The sequence below is a fragment of the Rosa rugosa genome, chromosome 5, assembly GCF_958449725.1.
Source record: "Rosa rugosa chromosome 5, drRosRugo1.1, whole genome shotgun sequence".
Classification (NCBI taxonomy): Eukaryota; Viridiplantae; Streptophyta; class Magnoliopsida; order Rosales; family Rosaceae; genus Rosa; species Rosa rugosa.
The window spans coordinates 33,965,581-33,993,007 of NC_084824.1; the positions used below are offsets into that span (position 1 = coordinate 33,965,581).

Sequence of the window (27,427 nt, forward strand, 5' to 3'; positions counted from 1 at the left end):
GATTCATTCATCTTGAATAATGCATTATAGTATATCTTGAGATTGAGGCGTGTTAAATAAATTAGGTATAACAAAGGGTCATTATGCGAATTAGCTTTCACATCTCACAAGTAATTGTTCAAATAGCGAAGTGCTGGCCTATTTATTGTGAGCTGTTTTACAATTTTTCCATATGCCTCAATTGGTCTCACTTTTTTGGACTACGGAGTTTTCTTTGCTCTGGGTTTAGGCTTTAGTGTCTAGTTGTATTTTATGTTGATGAGCTTCTTCCTTAAATAAACAAACTTGTGCTTCTTATAGGAAAAAGAAAAAGAACTACCCGAGAAAAAAAATTAAATTCCAGTTTAACATAGTAGTATTTCATGGGACTTAATGCTTATGATATTCGTTGATGCCAACTTACTTTATAGTAGTTGCGAGATTTCTATGTGGCATAGTAATAATATAAGAACCTTGATGATGCAAGTAATTAAGATGTAGTTCTTGGTAGTTTCTGTATGCTTTAATGTCTTTATTAAATGTTGTTTAGAGTCTAAGGGGGTAGTTGTGTGATAGCTGTCTTAGCATTTAATGTAATCTGGGAATTGGGAGTCTTTAATGTTGTTTGTGGGCTCTAGAAAGGAGCAGGGAATGTCTAGAAAGGTCTAGGGAATGTCTGGTAGTATTTTAAAAGGGGGTTTAGCCCAGACCTGTACGAATTCAGTTCTGAACCATTATTCAAAGTATTCCATTTTGAAATACTTCAAGGCTTTCCCTGATTTCCCTTGGAAATCTAGGCTCCAACGGTGTTTGGAGTAATCTTAACTAGCTCTAAGTGTCAGATCCACACTTAGTTGCTGTTTCTGTTTTCATTTACATCACTTGATAATATAGATCATTAAATATGGTATTATGTAATCTTTTTTTAATATTATGCATATCTGAGCTTCCCTCATTTCTGCTGAGACTGCCTCATGTATATGCATCATTGTTCTCAGGTAGAACTGTTCTGTGTGAATCACTTGATTAATTGCTCATTGGAGTCCACGGAGGAATTTATTTCTATGGAATTCCGTTTCACTTTAAGAGATAATGGGATGCGTGCCGCTTTCCAATTGCTTCACATGGTACTTGAGGTAAACTCATCGTGACTTATATTCTATGTGCTGATTTTTGGATGTTGGGGCATTTCTTGTTATGTGTGTTGTCCGCATGTTTGGTCTATGTCTTCTACGGGGCATCTCCATTTTAGCGGCATGCATTAGAATATATGAATTTTAGGACAGATGATTGACAGTAACGCTTGCTGACTTGCAGCATAGTGTCTGGCTGGATGATGCATTTGATAGAGCAAGACAATTATATTTGTCATATTATCGCTCCATCCCTAAAAGCTTGGAGCGCTCAACTGCTTACAAACTCATGTTGGCAATGTTGGACGGGGATGAGCGTTTTGTAGAACCTACACCAACATCATTGCAAAATTTAACTTTGCAATCTGTGAAGGATGCGCAGTGATGAACCAATTTGTTGGCAATAACATGGAGGTGTGCATATCCTGCCTGCTGATTTTTAATTTATTATTTTTTTTTTCTGTAAGAAAAATGATCATTCCTCATTTTAAGCTGTATACATATGTTTAGGTAAGTGTTGTTGGGGACTTCTCGGAGGAGGAAATCGAGTCTTGTATTCTTGATTACTTGGGAACAGTACAATCGGCAAAATTTTTTGAGACTGAGCAGAAGTATAATCCGGTTGTGTTTCGACCATCTTCTGATTTGCAGTCTCAGCAAGTGAGTAGTAATATATTTGTTTGGATGATGGAATGTCTATAACGGTTTGGCATATGCTAATAGTTTATTTCTTTTCAAACAGGTGTTCTTGAAGGATACAGATGAGAGAGCATGTGCATTTATTGCAGGTCCTGCACCAAATCGTTGGGGTTTTACTGTTGACGGTAAAGACCTGTTTGAGTCGATCACTGATATTTCTTCTAGTGATGGTGAGTTGCATTGAATCTGGAATTAGGTATCAGATTTGCATATTTTTGAGATGTATTTTATGTGTTGAAGCTGGTTATGCAGATGCGCAGCTGAAATCTGCAGAGCTAGTTGTGGAGGGTAAGGATATTCAGAAGGATCTGCAAAGAAAACTCCGTGGTCATCCGCTTTTCTTTGGCATCACAATGGGGCTCCTGGCTGAGATTATAAATTCCAGGTAATTATTTCCATGAGTAGAGAATTATCTGCATGTGCTCTTCCTTATTCATTATCTGCTTGCTCTGCAATGTGTGCCCAAAATATGTTTTTTTTCCATGCTGTATACCGACTATTATTAATAGGGTAAAAGTTATAAATGGTCCATGTGATTTGGGGTGATACTTGATAGGAGCATTTTAATGCGACGTTTTACTTGCTTTTCCCTACATTTCTTGCGTTATTTCCTTATTAAAACCCTGTTTAGGAAAGTTTCCATTCTTTGATTGGGAAAGTTCCTATTTGTAGAAAGTTTCCGTTTTGTAGTTTCTATTTCTTTTTTTAGAAAGTTTCCCATTTTAGTTTAGGAAAGTTTCCGTTTTTCATTTTAGGAAAGTTTCTATTTTTGGTAACTGTTTCTATTTTCAGGACTTTGGAATAAATGAGCTGGAATGAGCTCATAAATGGAAAGAGGAGCTAGCCAACGTTGGAGGGAGTAAAGACAAGCCACTGAGGGCTGCATAAATGAGCTGAAATGAAGAAAAGAAGCTTTCCTGTTTCAACCAGGAAACTCCACTCAGAAGAGGAAACCCTGCCAAAACAAGACTCTTGAGCCAACCAAGAAAGGAAATCGGCAAAATGATGTGTCATGGCATGAGAGAAGCTTCTTGAAGACATTTGATGATGACATGGCAAGAAGGTGACGCAAGAAGCCCAAGAATTATCAAGAGGCTTGGAAAATCGGCAAAAGTGGATAAAGCCCATGTAAACTAGGGTTTTGTGACGTCAAGAGAAGAATGTGGAGACTTAAGAGTTTTGCCGTCCAAAGCAAGAGGAAATCAAGGAAGAGTTTTTAAAAAGGAAAATATATTTTCCTTGGGGATTAAATTTGCCGTGTAATACTTAAAGAGAAAAACAAGGTGACAACATGGGAATTAAAGATGATTGATTGAGGATTTCAAGGAGAGATTTTCTTGGGAGACTTTTATGGGAAGGAAATATTGTTGGAGGAATAATTTGGTGTGATTGCCAACGTGAAAATCAGAAATAAAAGGAAAGAGAAAAAGGTGGAGACCAAGAAAAGCTGAAAACGTGTCTAGGTGCATCCCTAAATTCCCTAAAGGAATATTAGCCGAAATTCATGAAGAAAATCAGAATAATTTCAAGGAAATTCGGCAATTAAATATTAGGGAGGTATTTTAGAGAATTTTGATTGGTTGGAACACATCACGCGGATTACTTGGCATTCTATGATTGGTTGGACTACATCACAAAGCTTACTTGGCGAATTCTCATTGGTGGAAGCTATGTGGAAATTTGTGATTGCTTTGTGAACCCTAGCCGTGCTCCTATATATACCCACCTCTTTGACGTTGAAAAAGGTGCCACATCCCTTAGAAAAATTCAGAAAAATTATATTGTTGCCGTGAGCTTCTTCCATTTTCTCTCCATCCTCTAAAGCAAGCCACGGAGTTCAAGCAAGGCCGAAGGGAGAAGAAGGAGCCGTGACTATTCCTCCACCATCCACCATTGAAGACTTGCTTTCAAGCTTCAAGGATCACAACGAAAATCATTCATCCTCATCTTCCATCCACGGTGTAATTCGACCTCTACTTTGTAACCTTTGTTTGAATTTCGTTGGTTTGTTTTAGTTGACATATATGTTTGAATGAATATTAATTTCTGGAATTTTATATGATTGAATGAAATTTTCAGATTCATATTATTGTTCTTCGAGAGTTGCTTATGTGGGTTTGTTTAATTAAATTTGCGTTATAGATAACTTTTGTATTTTAATCTTATGTGGTTGCAAACACTTAGGGTTTCGATATAATTGGTGCTAGGTTTAAGAACATGAAATCGACTTTTCGTTTTGTGTAAACTTGAATCAAAGTAGTAAAGGTTTTGTACAAAGATCGAATTTAATTAAAGAGAATTGCAATTAGGTGGACTTTTCCATAACTAAGTTGTACACTTGAGTTGATAGCCTTTCTCTATGTCTAATGCGTTAAACATGTCATGATTGACTAGCTTTCTAGGGTTTGATTACATGTTTGATAGGATTAATCTAGGTGTTTTCGCTTAGGTTAATTAGCATTGAAAAGTAAAATATGGGAAATCATTTGCTTTCGAATGTTTCACATGATCAACTCCTTTCTCATGACTTAGATGAACAATATTAGGGTTTGAATCGATTTTAATCATAAGTTTCGGTTTTGATCTTTGTTCTCTCATTCCATTTATGTTTTTATGTTTTTGCATTTTAATTGTTTTGTTAACTTAGTTTTATTTTCGAAAAACCAAAAACAAAATTCATTCCCCTTTTCGTGTAAAATGTTTATAGCTATGAATATATTTGTGAATATTATACTTTGTTTAATTTTAATTGTTTAATTGTCCTACATTGACAGGTGTACCCTCAATCCCCGGAATAGAACGATCCCTACTTACTTATACTACTAATGACATTTCAGGGTTAAATTATGCGCTTGCTTTTAGCGTATCAATTTTTGGCGCCGTTACCGGGGATTGAAAAATCATTTGTCATATTGTGAATATTTGTTTTGTTTATTGTTTTCGTAAAAAAAAAAAAAAAAAAAAAAAAAATATTACTTGTTAATTGTTTATAACTTTCGAAAATTAGTTAGTTAATTACTTAGGTTGTTATTTTTATTGTTGAACACGAGTTTAATTGTGAGTTGTAAATTAAAGAAGGAATAGGTGAAGTCGTGTTTATTAATATTGGCCTAAACCCCTTATTGGTACCTAGTTCAGGTCCCTTAAGGTTGAGGGCGGCCTTTATTAACATTCATTGAACTGTCTTCACACTTAGGACCTTTTACATCCTAGTAAGAATATCCTATGTGAGATGGTGTCTAGGAAGGGGACAACGTTCATGACGGGTTCTGGATCCAGAAGTGCTTACAAATGGGCGTAAACCTCAATGAGGGAGTAGCCTATGCCAAAATGGATCCTACCTCTTGTGTTCGCCCTCCCCTACCTGGCCATTTCAGTAAGGTTGCCCAACGGATGTAGGAGGGACTTTGTGTCTAGGCGACTATACTTGGGCCGCACGTCCACTTGATTTACCGCTTGGAATTAGATTTGATATCAATAATATTTATGACAAAAGAAAATGTAACAAAATGTTGTGATACACTAAGGTAAAAAAAAAACATTTGTGTAAATATTTTTCATGTTTTTTTTTACTCACTTGTGTACCTAACTTGTGTCTTGTGTACAATGTACTTGTTAATTATTTGTAGTTTGTAATTCTTAGTTACTTGTTTATATACTTTGTATTTCTTTGTTAATTTTAGTCACTAACTTTATTTAATGGAGGTACCGTCTGGCTGAAAGACGTTAAATTCAAGCGCTGCTTGGGAGGCAACCCAATTCAGAAGTAGCTGTGAAGGAGTCTACCTACACAGATTTGCTTTCTCTTTCCCTATTTCTTTTTATTTTTCAATTTTTTCTCTTTTGTTTTTATTTTAGAATTTATTTTCATAAATGCCTTCTATCTATGCTTACTTGTTTCATTGCATGCTTATGATTGATTACATTGAGGACAATGCAATATTTAAGTGTGGGGGAAGGGATTTACACTTTTGTCTTGAGTCATATATATTGAAAAATACAAAAAAATCGAAAAATCTCAAAAAAAAATAAAAAAAAATTTGTTGCTTTTATTTATTGAGTCATAGGATGCCTTTCAACTGTCTAGGATGAGCTTATATCTCTGAAATTATGGCTAAAAGAGGATCACAATATTGAGATGATTTTAAATGGTATTCTTTGGTTAATTGAGATATATGAAAAATGTATGCGTGTGTAGTGGATATGGATCTCGTGACCCTGGTACAGAATATGAGCATGTTAAGATGAGTTTTGATTCATAAAAGCCCATGTGAGATAATTGAGCCCATGTCCCTTTTTCTTGGAGTGAAATGAAAAAAAAAAATATTCTTATTTTCTTGGCGATGTTTTGATGATCTCATTATTCTTTCATCTTGATTGACTGCTTGCCGTAGATTAAGTTTAATGGACTAGAGAATGCTAGAATTCGCTCTTGTGCTTGTGGAGACGTGGTATCAATACATGGCCCTGATTCTGGAAGGGATAGAGGTACCTTAGGAATTACCACCATTGCCATATAAACTTGTGTCCCTATTTGTGCCCGTCGTGGGACCCCTCTAGATAAGCCCTTTCAGCCTACATTAAGCCTTTTCGTTCATCACCCTTAAAATCCTTAACCATGAAGCTTAGTATAGTTACAACCCTATCCTTTGTTCTAAGAACTTAGTGGAGCTATCTTTTGAGACATACTACATGGGTTTGGTGCTAAGGATGAAGATTGAGAAGAGGTGAAAGTTCAAGTGTGGGGGTAGACGTGTCCATAAAGAAAAAATTTGTGAAAGCCGAAAAAAAAAAAAAATGAAAAAGAAAAAAATGTTTACGGCTAAAAAGAAAAAGAAAGAAAAAGAAATGTTTATGGATTTTAGTCCCCCATATTTAGTGATTTTGGAGTTTGCTTTGAATTGAAGGCCCACTACAGAAAAATTTGGCCTTTGTCCATTTCACTAGAGTTCAAGGGAAGTTTACATTGAAGATTGGGCCCAACATGAAGACATTTGGCCCTCTTATATTACCTCTATGGGAAGTGACGTTTTTGCAAATGCCTTGGTGGAATTCTTGAGGTCTCTACATTTACATGAGCTCTGCTAGGTTTTTAGGACACTTTGTTAAATTCCTTACCTTTCGGTTCTTTAAACCTTGAGCCTTGGCCCCATTATAACATTTGAGAGGACCTTCTTGATCCTTAAGATGGGACAGCCTTTGATGTGGAGATGAGTTACAAGAGTTGAAACTATGGCTTGGGTCCATTCGTGCAAGTAGTTGATATCCTTCATGAGATCTTTTGAAAAAAATTATATTCACAAAGTGCTTTTCGTTTCTTATATATGTGAGCTATTTGATTGCCTTAAAATATGTTCTCTCACATATAATTGAGTGATTATAAGCTTTTAAGCATTGTCATGATCTGAGAAAAGAAAGAGTGGATATACCTTGTGAGGATGTGGATCATACTTGTCTGAAGCATGCTAAGCCCAACCCATCACCATTGTTACAACCAAGTCCTACTTGTGTATGTGTGGATCATATGCTTTAATTAACTCTCGAATGCTTAAACATTGATTCTTGGTTGAGTGCTAATCTTGGTGTTGTGAAAGTATGAGATTGCTGAGACAAAAAGTTGAAGGGCAATAGAGTCATTGTATTTGTAGAGTCTTTAAATTTTCGTTGAGTCTTAGTGTGTGTCTTAGTATGATTTTGCTAACGGACTAGCAAAAGCTAAGTGTGGGGGAATCTGATAGGAGCATTTTAATGCGACGTTTTACTTGCTTTTCCCTACATTTCTTGCGTTATTTCCTTATTAAAACCCTGTTTAGGAAAGTTTCCATTCTTTGATTGGGAAAGTTCCTATTTGTAGAAAGTTTCCGTTTTGTAGTTTCTATTTCTTTTTTTAGAAAGTTTCCCATTTTAGTTTAGGAAAGTTTCCGTTTTTCATTTTAGGAAAGTTTCTATTTTTGGTAACTGTTTCTATTTTCAGGACTTTGGAATAAATGAGCTGGAATGAGCTCATAAATGGAAAGAGGAGCTAGCCAACGTTGGAGGGAGTAAAGACAAGCCACTGAGGGCTGCATAAATGAGCTGAAATGAAGAAAAGAAGCTTTCCTGTTTCAACCAGGAAACTCCACTCAGAAGAGGAAACCCTGCCAAAACAAGACTCTTGAGCCAACCAAGAAAGGAAATCGGCAAAATGATGTGTCATGGCATGAGAGAAGCTTCTTGAAGACATTTGATGATGACATGGCAAGAAGGTGACGCAAGAAGCCTAAGAATTATCAAGAGGCTTGGATTTTCGGCAAAAGTGGATAAAGCCCATGTAAACTAGGGTTTTGTGACGTCAAGAGAAGAATGTGGAGACTTAAGAGTTTTGCCGTCCAAAGCAAGAGGAAATCAAGGAAGAGTTTTTAAAAAGGAAAATATATTTTCCTTGGGGATTAAATTTGCCGTGTAATACTTAAGGAGAAAAACAAGGTGACAACATGGGAATTAAAGATGATTGATTGAGGATTTCAAGGAGAGATTTTCTTGGGAGACTTTTATGGGAAGGAAATATTGTTGGAGGAATAATTTGGTGTGATTGCCAACGTGAAAATCAGAAATAAAAGGAAAGAGAAAAAGGTGGAGACCAAGAAAAGCTGAAAACGTGTCTAGGTGCATCCCTAAATTCCCTAAAGGAATATTAGCCGAAATTCATGAAGAAAATCAGAATAATTTCAAGGAAATTCGGCAATTAAATATTAGGGAGGTATTTTAGAGAATTTTGATTGGTTGGAACACATCACGCGGATTACTTGGCATTCTATGATTGGTTGGACTACATCACAAAGCTTACTTGGCGAATTCTCATTGGTGGAAGCTATGTGGAAATTTGTGATTGCTTTGTGAACCCTAGCCGTGCTCCTATATATACCCACCTCTTTGACGTTGAAAAAGGTGCCACATCCCTTAGAAAAATTCAGAAAAATTATATTGTTGCCGTGAGCTTCTTCCATTTTCTCTCCATCCTCTAAAGCAAGCCACGGAGTTCAAGCAAGGCCGAAGGGAGAAGAAGGAGCCGTGACTATTCCTCCACCATCCACCATTGAAGACTTGCTTTCAAGCTTCAAGGATCACAACGAAAATCATTCATCCTCATCTTCCATCCACGGTGTAATTCGACCTCTACTTTGTAACCTTTGTTTGAATTTCGTTGGTTTGTTTTAGTTGACATATATGTTTGAATGAATATTAATTTCTGGAATTTTATATGATTGAATGAAATTTTCAGATTCATATTATTGTTCTTCGAGAGTTGCTTATGTGGGTTTGTTTAATTAAATTTGCGTTATAGATAACTTTTGTATTTTAATCTTATGTGGTTGCAAACACTTAGGGTTTCGATATAATTGGTGCTAGGTTTAAGAACATGAAATCGACTTTTCGTTTTGTGTAAACTTGAATCAAAGTAGTAAAGGTTTTGTACAAAGATCGAATTTAATTAAAGAGAATTGCAATTAGGTGGACTTTTCCATAACTAAGTTGTACACTTGAGTTGATAGCCTTTCTCTATGTCTAATGCGTTAAACATGTCATGATTGACTAGCTTTCTAGGGTTTGATTACATGTTTGATAGGATTAATCTAGGTGCTTTCGCTTAGGTTAATTAGCATTGAAAAGTAAAATATGGGAAATCATTTGCTTTCGAATGTTTCACATGATCAACTCCTTTCTCATGACTTAGATGAACAATATTAGGGTTTGAATCGATTTTAATCATAAGTTTCGGTTTTGATCTTTGTTCTCTCATTCCATTTATGTTTTTATGTTTTTGCATTTTAATTGTTTTGTTAACTTAGTTTTATTTTCGAAAAACCAAAAACAAAATCCATTCCCCTTTTCGTGTAAAATGTTTATAGCTGTGAATATATTTGTGAATATTATACTTTGTTTAATTTTAATTGTTTAATTGTCCTACATTGACAGGTGTACCCTCAATCCCCGGAATAGAACGATCCCTACTTACTTATACTACTAATGACATTTCAGGGTTAAATTATGCGCTTGCTCAGAGTGTATCAATACTCAATATAACCTTGTGGTTTCAAAATGTTTAATTTTACCCTTGTGATTTGCGAAGTTGATCGAAGTTGTCCAAAAACTAGTTTTGACAAAAACTTTCTCTTGTGCAAGGATAAGTTTCTCATCTCAATCAAAAAATAGAACGAAAGAAAATTTAAATTAGAAATTTTATGGAAAACGAAATTAAAAAAAAAAAATACAGAATTCCTCAATCTCCTATTTCTTTTCAGGGGGATTTGTTTTCCTTTTTAAGTTTCACTTTTTCAGAAGCTATTTAATTCAATTTTCTTTTTACTTTTTTTCTAAAATTAAAGTGACAAATTTATCCTTGCACATGTAGGATTTTTTTGTCTAAAATAGTATTTGGACCAACATTGATTAATTTCGCAAACCATAGGGGTAAAATTAAACATCTTTAAACCACTAGGTTAATTTTGACCATCACTCCAAACCCTAAGGACTATTTATAAATCTTACCCTATATTAATAAGTCTTCAGTGGGAGGTTCTCTGATTCGTTACAGCCATTTCGTACCAGCCAACATTATCTGAACGTGCATGTTGGAGGTTTTATTTGATACTGGGATAGAGTGATTTTTGGTCATCTCGTCTTCCATTTAGTTAAACTGGAAAGCCCTTTTAGGTTGAAACAGATAGGAGGTATGTGAATAATACTGAGTTTGGGGAATGGACTTGTCAAGCAGGTTGATTGTCTAATGACACTCTACTTGATTACTATGATTTGAGGGTGACTTGATAAACATTTACGCAAGCGTACGTATCATTGTCAAGATAGGGAAATATTATGCCCAAAGTTTATCGTACCACGGGGATTAGTGGCTAACCCACAATCCTTCGGTAATCGGAAATAAAGACACTTAGCAAACAAAAGAAAAATAAAAAGAAAATAAATAAAAAATGCTACTCTAAGGCACCAAGCCTTAGCAATGCTCGGCTTTGGTTTGCACCGAAGCCTAATCAAAGCTATGAGCTTAGTGGTGGTTATTTACAATGAGTCGAAATTGTCACCGATAATTGTAATATGGGATTTCTAATAACTAAATTGCAAGAATTTAAATGAAAACTTTAACTAACAACTAAACTAGATAAAGAAAGCAAAGTAAGAAATGATATAAATATGGGATTGGTAGTTAGGGGTGATTCCTAACCCTAATTCAATGCTCTAGATGCTAATTTAATTTACGTGCAATTTATTAAAGATGGTAGAAGCCGTACCCAAGGCTTTTCAAGGCTCAAGGGCCGAAATTCCCTTTCATGGTATTTCTACTCCGGTTCAAGGGCCGTAGGAACTCACTTGACATGAATTAGAGCCGGTTCAAGGGTCACTAATTCACATCAAGAGGCCTAGAGTTCGAGGAATTAGGCAACCAAGCTCACCATAATTGCGATCAAGCTAATCATGTAGTGAACCATGCTTGTACTTCCCATGAATATTAAATCGGGGTTCTAGCTCTAAAATCTAAGGATGTCATCCCTTAAATTTTAATCTAGACTTATTAAAACACATACCCAAGAGTTGACAATTCTTAAGCATGCATTCTAATCGATTATCACAAAACACAAGCATCCAATAATTAACAAATTCCATATATAAATTAAATTAAGCATCCATTACATCAAATTTGGGTTAGGGCACACAACCCTAACCTCCAACAACAAAACTACTCACTACCCATCACCAAACTAACATCAAAATACATAATTTAAAGAGGAACAAAGTGAAGAGAAGTAGGAGTAACAAGAACAAGCCACAAATTGCTATAAAGCAATTATGACTAGCCTTGATTTATGGCTCCCCACTTTTACCCAAATTTGATAGTGATGAAGATTTTGATGCTTGGGCTTCCCTTTTGAATCTTATGAAATTGATGAGAATATAAAATTTTAGTGAGGTGGATCTTGGTGAGGTGAATTTTGGTGAGGTAGATCTTGGTGAGGAGAATGAATTTTTGGTGAGGAGGATCTTAGTGAGGAGAAGAAAAGATGGAGAAGGAAGGGAAGAGAGCAGCCCAAAGGGCTGCCTCTGTTTTGGTGCGGCTACTGTTCTAGGGAGGAAGAGCAATTGATAATTAGGGTCTGGTCTATATATATGGAAGAGGAAGAATGGGTCTTAATTCCGTGTGGCTGGTCGTGAGAGAAAGGAGGAGGAGAGAGGGACATGTGTCAGCGGGTGAGAGGAAGAGAAAAGAAAAAGAAAGAAACAGGCCGTGTGCCACAATTATGCTTAATTGGGGGGTGACGTCATCATGATGTCAAAAACTCAAAATGCTTTTGTTTTTTTTCTTTCTTTCCTTTCTTCTTCTTTTCCGAATGCACTTCCACAAATACTATCAAAGATAATTGGATTCCGCTCCCTTGCTGGTGTTGACCACGGTTGACCCGCATTAACAATTTCGTCCTTTTGTCGGAAACTCTAATTTCTTACCATTTTCTCTCGTTTCCGCAATTCCGCTTATTTTCTACAAAATAAATAAAAATGGATTAATTACATATTAATTGATATGGGGATTTGCTTATTTCTAGTGTTTTAGATATAATTACACGCATATAAATGCGTATAATCACACACCCACACTTGAACTTTGCTTGTCCCCAAGCAAACTAAATGTAAATTAATGGCCAAAAAATCTATTAACTCAAACACATATGCTCAAACATAAAGAAAATGTGGTATTAGCATTTCCAACCATAATCCTCGGAGAACTAATTATGTATATGACCATAAAGTTGATAAAGCACAACATAGGACTTACGAATTTCTAAGGCAATTAAGAAGCACATATGAGAAATGCTCAAGTATATGCATGCGTTGACCATGTGTCAAATCAATCCACCACAATCAAATAGGCACATAGAAGACCCGATATAACCCGCTAAACTCACATAGGTTCACTACATATTACCGCTCAAGTGTTTAGGGGCTATATGTGTTTCACTCAAAAGTAACTTCACAACACGCGCCGCCATATGCTTGCTCTTCGATCTCATCTCCGCTAGGTAACCCACAACATTCAAGATTAAGAGGTCTTTTATTTGGTTGTAATGGGGCTAAGGGCAAGTGGCTATAAGAAATGAAGGATAAGGAAATACAAAGTCCATAGAAGCTCGTGAAGCAACTCTCTCTTGTAGAGATATATATGACTTTTGCTTTCAAATGCTAACTCACTCACTCTAATCCTAATGTACAACCCACACTACACTATACTATAAGCAAAAATAATACTAGCTATTTATTTTTTTTTATTTTTTTTTCTTTTCAACAATTTTTTTTTTTTTTTCGATCACCTTTTTCTTTTTTTTCCTTTGAACCCTTTTTTTTTTTTTTTTTTTTCGAACTTTCTTTTCTAAACACACATTCACCCCCACACTTATTCTTTTGTAACCTCACACTTTTGATTTTTTCTTTCTTTTGAAGCACTTAAACATAAAGTCAATTCTCTCGAATCGCTTCACCAACTACCATGGAAGGGTAGGATAAAAGTGTATAGGCTAGGTAGGAATTTGTGGTGCAAATGAATAAAAAGGCTAAATATATAAATAGGCTCAAAGTGGCAATCTAGTGGTAAATATTTTTTTGGCCACATGCTTCTTTGGCCATGGTGGTATATAGTCCTAATGCCTCCATCCTTTCTATCATGTCGCAAGCTAAAAGTAGCCTCGAGAGGTCTCAAGCAAGTTCTAGATACGCAATGTCATGAAATTGTACACACATGAAAGAATAAGTGAATGAACAATGCATACACTATAGATATTAGGCTCAAAAGCTCACAAATAAGGCATGCAAGTTAATCGAATAATCTATATGCTTCTCTAACTATGATGAACGAACCTAACATAGGCTATATGCACACATATAATCAAGCATAGATCACATATACACTTAATCACAAAACAAATTCAAAGTCCTAGATCATGCTTAATCTATCCACAATCATAACAAGTTAAGTTCATGGCTCGTCACTGGGGTTAGAAAAGGCATTAACCACTAAATTCTAATTACAAAAAGCTATCTAATATATATATATATATATATATATATATATTTTTAAGGGCGCCCGAGCCCTCACCCCCACACTTAAAACCAACATTGTCCTAGTGGTAAGTATTCCCGCCTGTCACCCGGGTGACCCGGGTTCGATCCCCGGCAACGGCGCCATTGACTTGATAAACATTTACGCAAGCGTACGTATCATTGTCAAGATAGGGAAATATTATGCCCAAAGTTTATCGTACCACGGGGATTAGTGGCTAACCCACAATCCTTCGGTAATTGGAAATAAAGACACTTAGCAAACAAAAGAAAAATAAAAAGAAAATAAATAAAAAATGCTACTCTAAGGCACCAACCCTTAGCAATGCTCGGCTTTGGTTTGCACCGATAATTGATTATCACCGATAATTGTAATTTAAATTTCTAATAACTAAATTGCAAGAATTTAAATGAAAACTTTAACTAACAACTAAACTAGATAAAGAAAGCAAAGTAAGAAATGATATAAATATGGGATTGGTAGTTAGGGGTGATTCCTAACCCTAATTCAATGCTCTAGATGCTAATTTAATTTACGTGCAATTTATTAAAGATGGTAGAAGCCGTACCCAAGGCTTTTCAAGGCTCAAGGGCCGAAATTCCCTTTCATGGTATTCCTACTCCGGTTCAAGGGTCGTAGGAACTCACTTGACATGAATTAGAGCCGGTTCAAGGGTCACTAATTCACATCAAGAGGCCTAGAGTTCGAGGAATTAGGCAACCAAGCTCACCATAATTGCGATCAAGCTAATCATGTAGTGAACCATGCTTGTACTTCCCACGAATATTAAATCGGGGTTCTAGCTCTAAAATCTAAGGATGTCATCCCTTAAATTTTAATCTAGACTTATTAAAACACATACCCAAGAGTTGACAATTCCTAAGCATGCATTCTAATCGATTATCACAAAACACAAGCATCCAATAATTAACAAATTCCATATATAAATTAAATTAAGCATCCATTACATCAAATTTGGGTTAGGGCACACAACCCTAACCCCCAACAACAAAACTACTCACTACCCATCACCAAACTAACATCAAAATACATAATTTAAAGAGGAACAAAGTGAAGAGAAGTAGGAGTAACAAGAACAAGCCACAAATTGCTATAAAGCAATTATGACTAGCCTTGATTTATGGCTCCCCACTTTTACCCAAATTTGATAGTGATGAAGCTTTTGATGCTTGGGCTTCCCTTTTGAATCTTATGAAATTGATGAGAATATGGAATTTTAGTGAGGTGGATCTTGGTGAGGTGAATTTTGGTAAGGTAGATCTTGGTGAGGAGAATGAATTTTTGGTGAGGAGGATCTTAGTGAGGAGAAGAAAAGATGGAGAAGGAAGGGAAGAGAGCACCCCAAAGGGCTGCCTCTGTTTTGGTGCGGCTACTGTTCTAGGGAGGAAGAGCAATTGATAATTAGGGTCTGGTCTATATATATGGAAGAGGAAGAATGGGTCTTAATTCCGTGTGGCTGGTCGTGAGAGAAAGGAGGAGGAGAGAGGGACATGTGTCAGCGGGTGAGAGGAAGAGAAAAGAAAAAGAAAGAAACAGGCCGTGTGCCACAATTATGCTTAATTGGGGGGTGACGTCATCATGATGTCAAAAACTCAAAATGCTTTTGTTTTTTTTCTTTCTTTTCTTTTTCTTTCTCTTCCCTTGTCTCCATTTTTTCCTTTCTTCTTCTTTTCCGAATGCACTTCCACAAATACTATCAAAGATAATTGGATTCCGCTCCCTTGCTGGTGTTGACCACAGTTGACCCGCATTAACAATTTCGTCCTTTTGTCGGAAACTCCAATTTCTTACCATTTTCTCTCGTTTCCGCAATTCCGCTTAATTTCTACAAAATAAATAAAAATGGATTAATTACATTTTAATTGACATGGGGATTTGCTTATTTATAGTGTTTTAGATATAATTACACGCATATAAATACGTATAATCAGAGGGCATTATGATGAGTCCTACATCAAGATAGTAGGACATGATATTAGTCATATTACATGTGTAACCTTAGCTTTTCATAAACATGTATCAGTATTGAACATATTTTTGCATGCAAATCACCTCTCTCTGGTTATCTGAGTTTTTGATATTGTTTTCTTTTATTTATGTTTATTTATTTATTTTAATTCTTTATATGCGCTTATTTGTAATATTCCATGCTCTTTGCAGACTTTTTACGACGGTCAGAGATTCACTTGGCTTGACATATGATGTCTCGTTCGAGTTGAACCTTTTTGATAGGCTGAATCTCGGATGGTATGTCATATCTGTAACATCAACTCCTGGCAAGGTGCGTAATTTAGATTCATATACAGCAAAAATATGTTGGTGTTATTTCCAGTCTCCTCACAGGTTTAGCTGTAATAAACATTCAGGTTCACAAAGCTGTTGATGCATGCAAGAATGTCCTTAGAGGTTTGCATAGCTACAAGATTTCCCAAAGGGAGCTGGACAGGGTTAGTTTCTTTGCTTTTTTCTTGTAGAATAGAAATTCTTTTTTTCTTAGATAAAGTGGAATTCTCATGACCACCTTTCTAATTAACTTGTTAATATTGAAATTGTAGGCAAAACGGACGCTTCTAATGAGACATGAAGCTGAGATCAAGTCAAATGGCTACTGGCTTGGACTTTTAGCTCACTTGCAAGCTTTTTCTGTTCCAAGGAAGGTAAACTAGAAATTTCTTAATGATGTCCTCCAGTTTATTTAGAGATTACAGATATACTCATGGAGAATAATATTGGATAGATTTTTTTTGGCACTTTATCAATGCTGAAAGTGTTACATAGAAAACCATTGTAAAGATTGAGATACTCATAATGCGCTATTTGGTTCAGGATATATCTTGCATCAAAGATCTTACTACTTTGTACGAAATTGCTGCTATTGAGGACGTATACCTTGCATATGATCAATTGAAAATAGATGACGATTCTTTGTACTCATGTATTGGAATTGCTGGGGCTCAAGCTGGTGATGAATTGACTGGTGAGGATATATTGTGCTGCATTGAACTTTTTTCAATCTGCATACCCTGAAACTTATAAAGATACAGTGGATTAGGTTTTCTGGATGTGTATTGAACTAGTTGGAGTGGCCATGAGACCTCATAAAAATATTGCCTTTCTTTGTCTTTCTGGAATTTCAAACTGGCTTAATTTTATTTGGGGTACCTTTAGTTATATCTGCTTCTGCCTCATCATAAAGTGTGTTTTACTTGCTCTTTTTTATCTAATCAACCTATAATTTGCTGCTTATTTAGAAGTCGAAGAACCAGAGGAAGGTTTTCCAGGTGTTTTCCCAGTTGGGCGTGGGTTATCTACAATGACACGGCCTACAACATGATCTTAGATTATACGTGCCATCTCACATATAGTAAAGACATATCTAGCATTAAGGTATTCCACAAGCTCGAAGTTTCATTTCCCTTTTAATATAGCATAGAATTTTCTCATTACTATCTTCTTTTATAATTGCCACTATACTTTTCTGCATTAAATGCATTTATATAATGGATTCCAATTATTTCATTAATGTTTTATCAGTAAAAAATTGTGGACATCGAATAATAATTGTTGCATTGTATATTTTAGAGAAACAAAAAAAGGATCATGGAATGAATACAGAGATTCATGCCTTACAATGATTATATATTGGAAAATCTTATTGTATCAGTGTAAGATAATTTGTGTAGAGTATTGAACTGGTCAGGACAATATCAAAATCCTTGGTTGATTGCAGAAAATGAACATGTTCATGAAATTTCTATGCCTAGAGGACTGAAACTTTATTAGTTTGCTTATCATATGTATGACTCATAAAAGTTAAAAGTTACTTGACTTTACCCCTGTTTATGATTATAGGTGCACTGACTTCCACATTTGTAAACAGGTCCAGTGGCGAGAAGCTAAGACCAGATAATGCTAAAGGCCTGCTCGCCAAAGTCGCGCCAGAACAAATTATAGCACACACCATAGTCATGCCATTCAACGTGAAGTCATCAACTGTCTTGGTTGACATGCTCCTGCATATTATTACCATTGGGAGCAATTGGAAACCACTGATACTTGCTTCATTCCGAGTTCAACAGTGAGCATTGGGACGTAGAAAACAGTAACATGATTTGTCTAGTACAAAATTACGGGCTATACCAAGTGCCTGGGCCAATTCTTTGATATTGTAAATACATGAGCCTCTTGTCAGTTATCCAAAATTTTGCCTTATGTTGTCAATACTAGGCCAATACCTAGACCCTAGCCTTTCTCTTTTGATATATTACTGGTAGATAATATATTCATGTCCCTGCCAAGTATTCAATTTGCATCTGCCCATGGAGGTTTTATTGCATAAAATGAACAGGACAGTGTGGATCCCCCATCCGAAGCCTAACTTGTACTTTTTAGTGGAAAGTGTGGTGTATATGGATCCTTAATGATGGGGAAAAGTCTTACTTGGGGAAGTTAATTACGAAGCAAATGTGCTGGTGTGTGGGTTGTAATATTGTAGATTTTGATATCCAACTTTCCTATTCAATCAGTGTTATGGTTTTATTGCATCTAGATTGTGTTAATTTGAAGTTTAAGATGAGAAAAATAGAAACCATAGAGCAACAATTTGATGAACATGAAGTAGGGTGCGAAAGGGGTTTTTAGTTTGATATGTTAGTTATCTTGTCCGTGCAAAAAAGAAATGAATAGAAGAGACCACGAATTTTTGATGTTGATTTCTCAACAAAACAAGTACAAGTGACTGATGTAAAGTTTACGTAGGATGTGTATAGGGCCATTTTTTAAGCTAAATTAAAAAAGAAAAGAGGAAGAGCAAGAGAGAAGAGTTGCTCATTAACAGGCAGTTTTTTTCATCTTTGTTGCGAGTGTTTTTTAGAATTTAGCCGAATGATCGTTCGACTCGTATCTTAACAAGCTAACATATATGATTTTTGTTTTTTGGGGAACAATATTTTTTTCCTTAAATCCTTGGTTGGCCGTAAGCCCAGTCAAACATACACATACATTGCCATTGAAATACAACAATGTATTAAGATCAAATATTACACATTGTCTAGTTTTTTTTTTTTTTGGTCAAAGAAAATAAATTGTATTGAATGATCCAAAATGCCCACCACAATACAAGAGGTACGAAAGAGCATAGCAAAAAGTGGCACATAGGCCCCAACAATAAGAGGCACATACGCCCAACAATAAGAGCACAAAGGCCAGTATAAACAAAATAAACCCATAATGGGCTTGGCAAAATTACAAGACAGAAGCCCATAAATAAAAAAGAGAAACCTTAAAAATCCTCGCAGCCTCCATATCTTCTTCACTAGCCGCAAAGAACTTATGCCTTTACATTCAAGTCGTCGTTTGACGTGAATCCGCCACCAAAGCACCAAAACGTACCACCTTCTCCACCGGTTGAGACACACGCCGGGGACAAGAACGCCCAAAAGAAACCGAGTAACCGCAGAGAGAGTGATTACTGAGGTAATCTAGACACCCTCTTTTAAGTTAACGAAAATTCGCCAATGAGCGAAAGTTTGTTTAGGTGTGGTGGAGAACGGAGCAGATCTGAAAGCTAAAGAGGTCAAACCCATCAAAAGAGAACAGAAGCAATAGAAGAGAAAATTATGTGCTAAATGATGGATGATATGTAGAGATGAGATAGGGCTTGGGTTATGGTGAAGAAGTGTAGAGATGGAGACGCGATGAGGATGGTATAAATGAGAGCTCGTCCAGCCATGAGAAAACTCAAGATGGTCGCAAAGGGTAGGTAGATGGGGAAATTGGAAGAAGTAGAGGGAAAAGAAAGAGGGAACGTGCATGGTCTAGATAAAGGTTGGGTGGATATGGTGGAGGTAAGACTCTCAAATGGTGTCTGGTTTGAGAAAATTTCTAGAGAGAAGGAGGACCCTTTCTCTCTTTAGAAACCTTCCCATGACATATACTGCATCCGGAGTGAACATTGTCTTAGTTATTCTCTATTGAACTAGTATAGTAAGGCCATGATAGAAAGAGACAATCTAAGTAATTATAGCTACTCTGTATTGAACTAGTATTTGAAAGGATACATCCTGGAACCAACAATTACAACAACCTTGAACTCAGGCTTGTAATTTTTTGTGTCATTTCATTATGTCACCTATTAAAAAAAGGCCAATAGCCCAAATTAAGGTTCTTTGAAACCCTTGAGACTAACAACCTGTTTTGCGGTTGAGGTAGCAAGAATTTCAACACAGAACAACGATGCTCTCAAAGTAGTGATCTAGGTAAGTTAAGCCTAATTTAGCCGAAATGGGGCCAACCAAGGAAAACAATATTTATTCCTCGTAGGGTAAGGATTACCTAAATTCTTTTTAGCCTAAAATCAAAGGTTTTTCTTAGATTAATGATTGATGTTGGTTACTTGACCCCAAAGTCAATGTTTCTTCTAAGAGAAAATATTGCGGGTAGCTTGAGCCATTGACCGAAACACCTATTTAGTCATCGTACACCAGTTTCTTGAGCCTAAAGTCAATTGTTCCTCCTAAAACAAGAATTGATATTGGTAACATGAATCCAAAATCAACATTTTCTCTAAGGGAAAAGATACTGTGTTTTACTTGAACTGTTGACATCGGAACTGCCAATTGTGTCGTCGTAGACACCTATCGGGATCATCACTCGGATCTATAAGAAGGTCATAATCCACCTTGCAACACCACCCTTGCTCTCGACAGTTGACTGCCAAAGAATTGCTTTACCATCTGTGATATGAATAGAACATCGAAGAAGCCACCACCAAGAAGAACAACAAACTCCACTCTTGACTAATTGGTAACCTAGATATGACCGATGATGTCGTGCAACAAATTCACGAGTGAAGACGCAGATGAAAACCTAGCAAACTCTATCTGAACCACAAACTTCTGCTACCAAAATAACCAAGGCCATCCATAACACAGACTAGATTGGCCTAAGCAGCGAGCTATGATAGGAGCATTTTAATGCGACGTTTTAACTGCCATTTCCCTACACTTCCTGCGTTATTTCCTTGAAAAATCCCTGTTTAGGAAAGTTTCCATTCTTCGAATGGGAAAGTTCCTTATTGTAGAAAGTTTCCATTTTTTGTAGTTTCTATTTCTCATTTTTAGCAAGTTTCCATTTTTAGTTTAGGAAAGTTTCTATTTTTCATTATTAGAAAGTTTCTATTTTTCATTTTAGGAAAGTTTCTATTTTTAGTGATAGTTTCTATTTTCAGGACCTCGGAGCTAAGAAGTGGAAATGAACTCACGAATGGAAAGAGGAGCTTGCGAACGTTAAGGGGAACAAAAATGAGACACAAAGGGCCACACAAATGAGCAGAAATGAAGAAATAAGCTTTCCTGTTCCAACCAGGAAACCCTGCGAAAAGGAGGAAGGCTTACCAAGCAACTTTCCAACGCAACCATGAAAAAGAAATGGAAAAATGAAGTGTCATGACGTTGGAGGATGAAAAGGCTTGAAGTTGACGCAACAAGGCCCAAGAACTCTATGGATTGACTTGGATTTTCGGCAAAATGGATCAAGGCCCATAAAAGCCCATGGAATTAGGGTTTGTGACGCAAAGAGTAAAGCCTAGAGAGGTTTTGCCGTGAAATACCAAGGGGAAGAGAGAAGTTGGCGTGAAAATCAAGAAGAAAATAAAAGATTATGCCAAGAGATTTTCTAGGGTGGAGTTTATGGAAAGAAAAAAATGTGGACATCAAGAAACGGCTCAAAAGGCGTCTAGATTCATTCCTATATTCCCTAAAGGTATTTTGGCCGAAATAAAAGAGAAAAAATCAGAATATATTCATGCAATTTCGGCAAGAATATATTAGGGAATCATCTTGGAATTTTGTGATTGGTTGGATGACACACTAGGGCTTACTTGGCAATTTTTCATTGGTGGAAGCTATGTGGAATTATTAAATTAATTCCTTGGAAAATAAAAAGAAAAATCACGGCTTGGAGACCAAGTATTGCCGTCCCCTATATATACTCTTCATCCTAGACGTCTCAGACATCATCCCCTAATTCAGAAATCACTTTATACGCGAAAGCTCTCTCCATTCTCTAGTTCATCTTCTGCGTTTTCAAGCAAGGAAGGAAGAAGCAAGAAGAAGCCGTGAGCATCTCTCCCATTCCACCTTGAAGCCGTGAAGTTTTGAAGCTTGCTTTCGAGTTTCATTAGTTCATCATTCGAGTTCTTCATCACCATCTCCATTCACGGTGTAATTCAACCTTCTTTCTTGTAATCACTTTTGATTTTCCTTGTTTGATTTCGTTAGAAGTTGTTCTAGTTAACATTGATGTTTGAACAAAGTTTAAATCTGAAATTTTATGATTGAATGAAGATTTCGATTCTTATGTTGTGATTCCAACGTTGCTTTTGTGTGATTGTTCGATTGAATTTGCTTAATTGATATCTCTTGTATGTTCATCTTAATTGGTTCCAAACTTTTAGGGTTTATGTATGAGTGGTGCTAGATTTAAGAACATGATTCAACTTATTGTTTTGTGAACTTGAATCGAAAGTAGTAAAGGTTTTAGACAAAAATTGAATTCAATTGAAAAGGATTGCAATTAGGTGGACTTCTTCATACTAAGTTGCACACTTGAGTTGATAGCCTTTCTATGTGTTTCATGCGTTAAACATGTTATGATTGTCTAGCTTTCTAGAGCATGAATGCATGTTTGATAGGATTAGTCTTTGTGCTTTCACTTAGATTAATTAGCATTGAAAAGTAAAATATGGGAAATCGTTTGCTTTCTAACGTTTCACATAATCAACTCCTATCACATGACTTGGAAGAACAATTGTAAGGTTAAGTCGAATTCAATTATAAACTTAGTTTTGATCTTTGATTCTTACGTTTCATTCTTGTATTTGTGTTTTTGTTTATACTTAGTTTTCATTCTTTCTTTCAATTTTCGAAATTCAAAACCTAAAACCCCCCTAAATTCGTAAATAGTGTTTATATGTGTAATTGTTGTACTTTGTTTTTATTTTAATTGTTTAATTGTCTTACAATGACAGGTGTACCCTCAATCCCCGGAATAGAACGATCCCTACTTGCTTATACTACTAATGATATTTATAGGGTTAAATTATATGCTTGCTTTGAGCGTATCAATTTTTGGTGCCGTTGCCGGGGATTGAAAAATCACTTGTTGAAGTGTGAATAATAGTTGGTTATATTGTTGTTTTCGTAAATATCTTATAATTGTTTGAAATTTAGTTAATTACTTAGGTTGTTATTTATATTATTGAACACGAGTTTTATTGTGAGTTGTAAATTAAAGAGGAATAGGTGAAGTCGTGTTTATTAATATTGACCTAAACCCCTTATTGGTACCTAGTTCAGGTCCTTTAAGGTTGAGGGCGGTCTTTATTAACATTCATTGAACTGTCTTCACACTTAGGACCTTTTTCATCTAAGTAAGTATAGCCTATGTGGGATGGTGTCTAGGAAGGGGACAACGTTCATGACGGGTTTTGGATCCAGAAGTGCTTACAAATGGGCCTAAACCACATTGTGGGAGTATATAGCTCATGCCAAAATGGATTCTGCCTCTTGTGTTCGCCCTCCCCTACCTGGCCATTTCAGTAAGGTTGCCCAAAGGATGTAGGAGGGACTTTGTGTCTAGACAACTATACTTGGGCCGCACGTCCACTTGATTTACCGCTTGGAATTTAATTCGATATCAATGATATTTATAACAAAAGAAAATGTTGTGATGCACTAAGGTATATTGGATTAAACATAGTCTTGAAAAGGGTAGCCGTTTCAGTCCCATTGCACATCGAGACTCCCTGTTCCCGTACCTAAGTGTTGAAATAATTGTAAATAAAAAGAAAAGAAAAGATAGAATTGTACATGATTTTCGTAAATAGTGAAAAATGGTTATGAGAGTATGACTTTTATTATGAGTTTTTGACCATAATGGAATAGGTGAAGGACTTTGTCTTTAACATTAGTCATCCACCCTTCTCTTTCATGTGGCGCACCTTAGTAGCATAGGGTGTCTAGGTTGATTGGATACGAGAAGTGCTAGCAAAGGGTCTCGTCCCCTGCTAAACAAGTGAGCTGAGCTCCGCCAAAATCGTTCCTCTGCTACCTGGCTCTATGTGAAAAGAGTTACCAAAAGATTGAGGAGGGCGACTAGTATTAAGGATCGAGCCCTTGGGCCGCACGTCTAAACTTTGGTTAAGGGCTTATAATGGGATTCAAGCTTTTATTAACTATGTTACACTCTAACTAAAATTTGGACATATATGTGACGTTTTATTTTTGTGGACATTTTGTACATTTTACTTCTCTTTATACTTGTAAAAATCGTGAATAGTAAACCGTGAATAGTAAAAATCGTGAATAGTGACGTTTTATAAATCATTTAGTTGTATTTACTTTACTATACAACCTACTAACTTCTTTAACTCTTAATGTTGTTCAGGATCTCCATGAATGACCGAGCCTTCTAAAATCCCTACTGTAAAAGAGATTGAAGAAAGACTTGCTCGTTTGAAGAATCCTCCACAACTTGAGTACGGAAGACCCTCTCCTTTGACATTTAAGGAATACATATTTAACGAGCAAGGGAAGAGGTTATTTCCTTCTGAGAAGTCCGCATCACCTACACCAACTCCATCTCCTCCTTCACAAACTCCATCTCCTGTTATCTCCTCCAACTCACCTTCACCTCAGACTACACCACCTTGTTCACCACCTCCTGAAGAAAAAGAGGACGAAAAGATGGCATCCATTAGAGAACTCTCTTCATCTGGGGTTCAAGGAGGACTTCCTACGAGTATTGTGTTTCCTGAGGCAGCTGAAGGAAGGTCTGCAGATTTTGAGTTGAAGAGTGGATTGTTGCATAGACTTCCTGTGTTTCATGGCTTATCTATGGAAGACGCCAACAAGCATCTCCAAGAGTTTCTATTTGTCTGTTCAAGCAAGATTCCACAAGGGGCTGATGAAGATATTCTTAAGTTGAAGGCTTTTCCCTTCTCACTAGCTGACTGTAAGACCCCGGAAATTCGTTATTAATTTCTAATGGTTTTCGGGAATTAATGAAGTGTTCGTTTGTACGAGTTCGTGGTTCAAGGGTGGAGTGGAAGTGTTTCGGACGAATTTTTATTCGGAAAGTATGACTTTAAGGGGGGCGCAAAGGTTGACTTTTTATACGTTGAGTTTCTCCGAAAACTTCCTTCACGAAAGTTGTAGAGCGCGTCGATACGAGTTCGTGGACATGTGGAACGCGAGAATCGGAGTTCGTATGAGAAAGTTATGATCGATTGAAATTTGGGGAAATTTCTATAAATAGGCGAAAATTCCGGATTTTTTCATAAATCCCAAAAGTTTCGAAATTCTTATTTTCCTCCCCAGATTTCTCTCCGTTCTCTCTCCTCAGACCCGGCGGGTCGCGCTCGACCCGACCCGGCTGGAAACCAGCCTTCCCGGCGGCCGACGACTGAGGACCCGGCCCAGATCGACTCGCCCAGCCCTTCTCCGTCGACCAGTGGTGTCAGTTGCACCGGTGGAGCAACCCAGAAGGAGATCGGAGACGTGAACAGTGACGGCGGCCGACCCGGTTGGATTTCCCAGTTTCCGACTACTCTTTGGCCGATCCTTCCCGGTTTTGGAATCTCCTCTTCCTCCTGATCATCCCCATATAGGCCTTGCATCACGATTTGGGGTGTAGAGCGCTAGATCAAGGTTTGACTTTTTCGATGGTCCTGATTCGATCTAGGATCTGATCAGACGCACGAGATTAATCCAACTTCCAAGCTTGATCTAGGACGATCTAGACCAAATCTCACTTTGCTCCATGTATGGAAGTGGCTCATCTCTTCATTTTGAACATGTTTGTAGTTGGTGACTTTGGCATCAGAGGTGGTTGATCCGGCGTTGACCGTCGTGGTTGACCACAATTTGAACCACCGCTTGTGGCGGCGCGTCCAGCTTCCTTTTTGTGTTCTGTTTTCAGTTTATTCATCTACGCATCGATACGGTCGTTTTGATATATTATAAGGTTATTTTGGAGAAAGTTGATGCATGCTAGGGTTTCGGTTTTACGCATTATCTTCGGTTTGCAATCCGCGAAGATCTGACCGTTGGATCTTCGTATAATTTTGATAGGATGATCCCAAGGGCGATCCGTGAGAATCTGACCGTTGGATCGTCGTTTAAGTGTGTTATGAATCAATTGCTAAGTTAGGATCGTATTTTGATTAGGTGATTGACGGTTATGGTTGAGAGGACGGTTGTGATTGTGATTTTGGACTGTATTGAAGACGCAGCGGGATTTAGAGGTGAGTAAATCTCACGGTGTTTCGGTTGATAAAGTAGTTATGTTTTAATTTAGTATATTTAAATTGTTAGCATGAAAAATTATTTTCGAAACAAATTATTTGTTTTAAAATATATGAACTTGATCGACAACGGTTCATGGGTAGGTTAAAACAATGTTTTGATATAAAATGATTTTCGAGAAGTATAATTTATAAAACTATAGTTGGTATTAGTGGTCATTCCTGCGTGAATGACTACGTATATATATATTTACGTGGAATATATATATATATAGATGGTGTGGCTTCATGATATGTATAGGTTTGATGATTTATTGTTGAAAGAGTGAATTGAAAATGTGATGTGACATTGTGAGTCGTGTGGGATTTCCTTAAAAGGTTTTGTTCTGAGGGCCAGGTGGTCCGAAGTCTGATGGTTACAGTGGTAACCTGTTGTTAAGTCATCGGATGCTTGCACTTTGGTCAAGGGGGCAGGTTACGATACAGTTATCGGATGCTTGTACCTTGGTCAAGGGGGCAGGTTACGATACAGTTATGGTGTAAGTCATCGGATGCTTGCACTTTGGTCAAGGGGGCAGGTTACGATACAGTTATCGGATGCTTGTACCTTGGTCAAGGGGGCAGGTTACGATACAGTTAGGGTGTAAGTCATCGGATGCTTGCACCTTGGTCAAGGGGGCAGGTTACGGTTCAGTTATCGGATGCTTGTACCTTGGTCAAGGGGGCAGGTTACGATGCAGTGGGTTGTTGTGAGATGAATTATTGGGAGTTGATGGGTGATCATCTACTTTAGTCTGAGTCGATGGGTGAACATCGACTATCGACTTTAGTTTGGAGTTGATGGGTGATCATTGACTTTAGTGTGAGTTGTTGTACTTCTTGGGGGATAACTTATGTTATGGCACTCAAGGGTACATGCTGTCTGCAGTTGTACTTCTTGGGGGATAACTTTGTGTTATGGCACTCAAGAGTACATGTTTTTAAAAGTGAGTTCGGGTGGATTCTTTCCTTTATTGTCCATTGAGGGACTTGAGTTCTTTCTAGAGTGTGGAGTTGATTTCGGTTTTATTTGAATTGTTTGTTTTTATGTAATCTCCTGAACTAAGTTTTATGCAGGGATTACCGCTTTTTGTATTGTTTGTTTTAATGTAAATTCCTGAACTAAACTCTATGCAGGGATTTATATGA

General features: G+C 36.8%; 1 protein-coding gene across 1 annotated transcript in view; it reads left to right on the top strand.

Annotated features, from left to right (window-relative positions):
• Nucleotides 1–18,457, top strand: part of LOC133710129 (stromal processing peptidase, chloroplastic-like) — a 33,248-nt gene extending 14,791 nt beyond the window's left edge. The window contains 12 exon segments of the mRNA XM_062136124.1: nucleotides 978–1,115; nucleotides 1,297–1,488; nucleotides 1,491–1,526; nucleotides 1,623–1,772; nucleotides 1,855–1,981; nucleotides 2,064–2,196; nucleotides 16,096–16,216; nucleotides 16,302–16,382; nucleotides 16,491–16,592; nucleotides 16,762–16,912; nucleotides 17,187–17,322; nucleotides 17,816–18,457. Of these exon segments, the coding sequence (XP_061992108.1) occupies nucleotides 978–1,115; nucleotides 1,297–1,488; nucleotides 1,491–1,526; nucleotides 1,623–1,772; nucleotides 1,855–1,981; nucleotides 2,064–2,196; nucleotides 16,096–16,216; nucleotides 16,302–16,382; nucleotides 16,491–16,592; nucleotides 16,762–16,912; nucleotides 17,187–17,269 (1,314 nt within the window). The 3' untranslated portion in view covers nucleotides 17,270–17,322; nucleotides 17,816–18,457.
• Nucleotides 18,458–27,427: the final 8,970 nt, after the last annotated feature.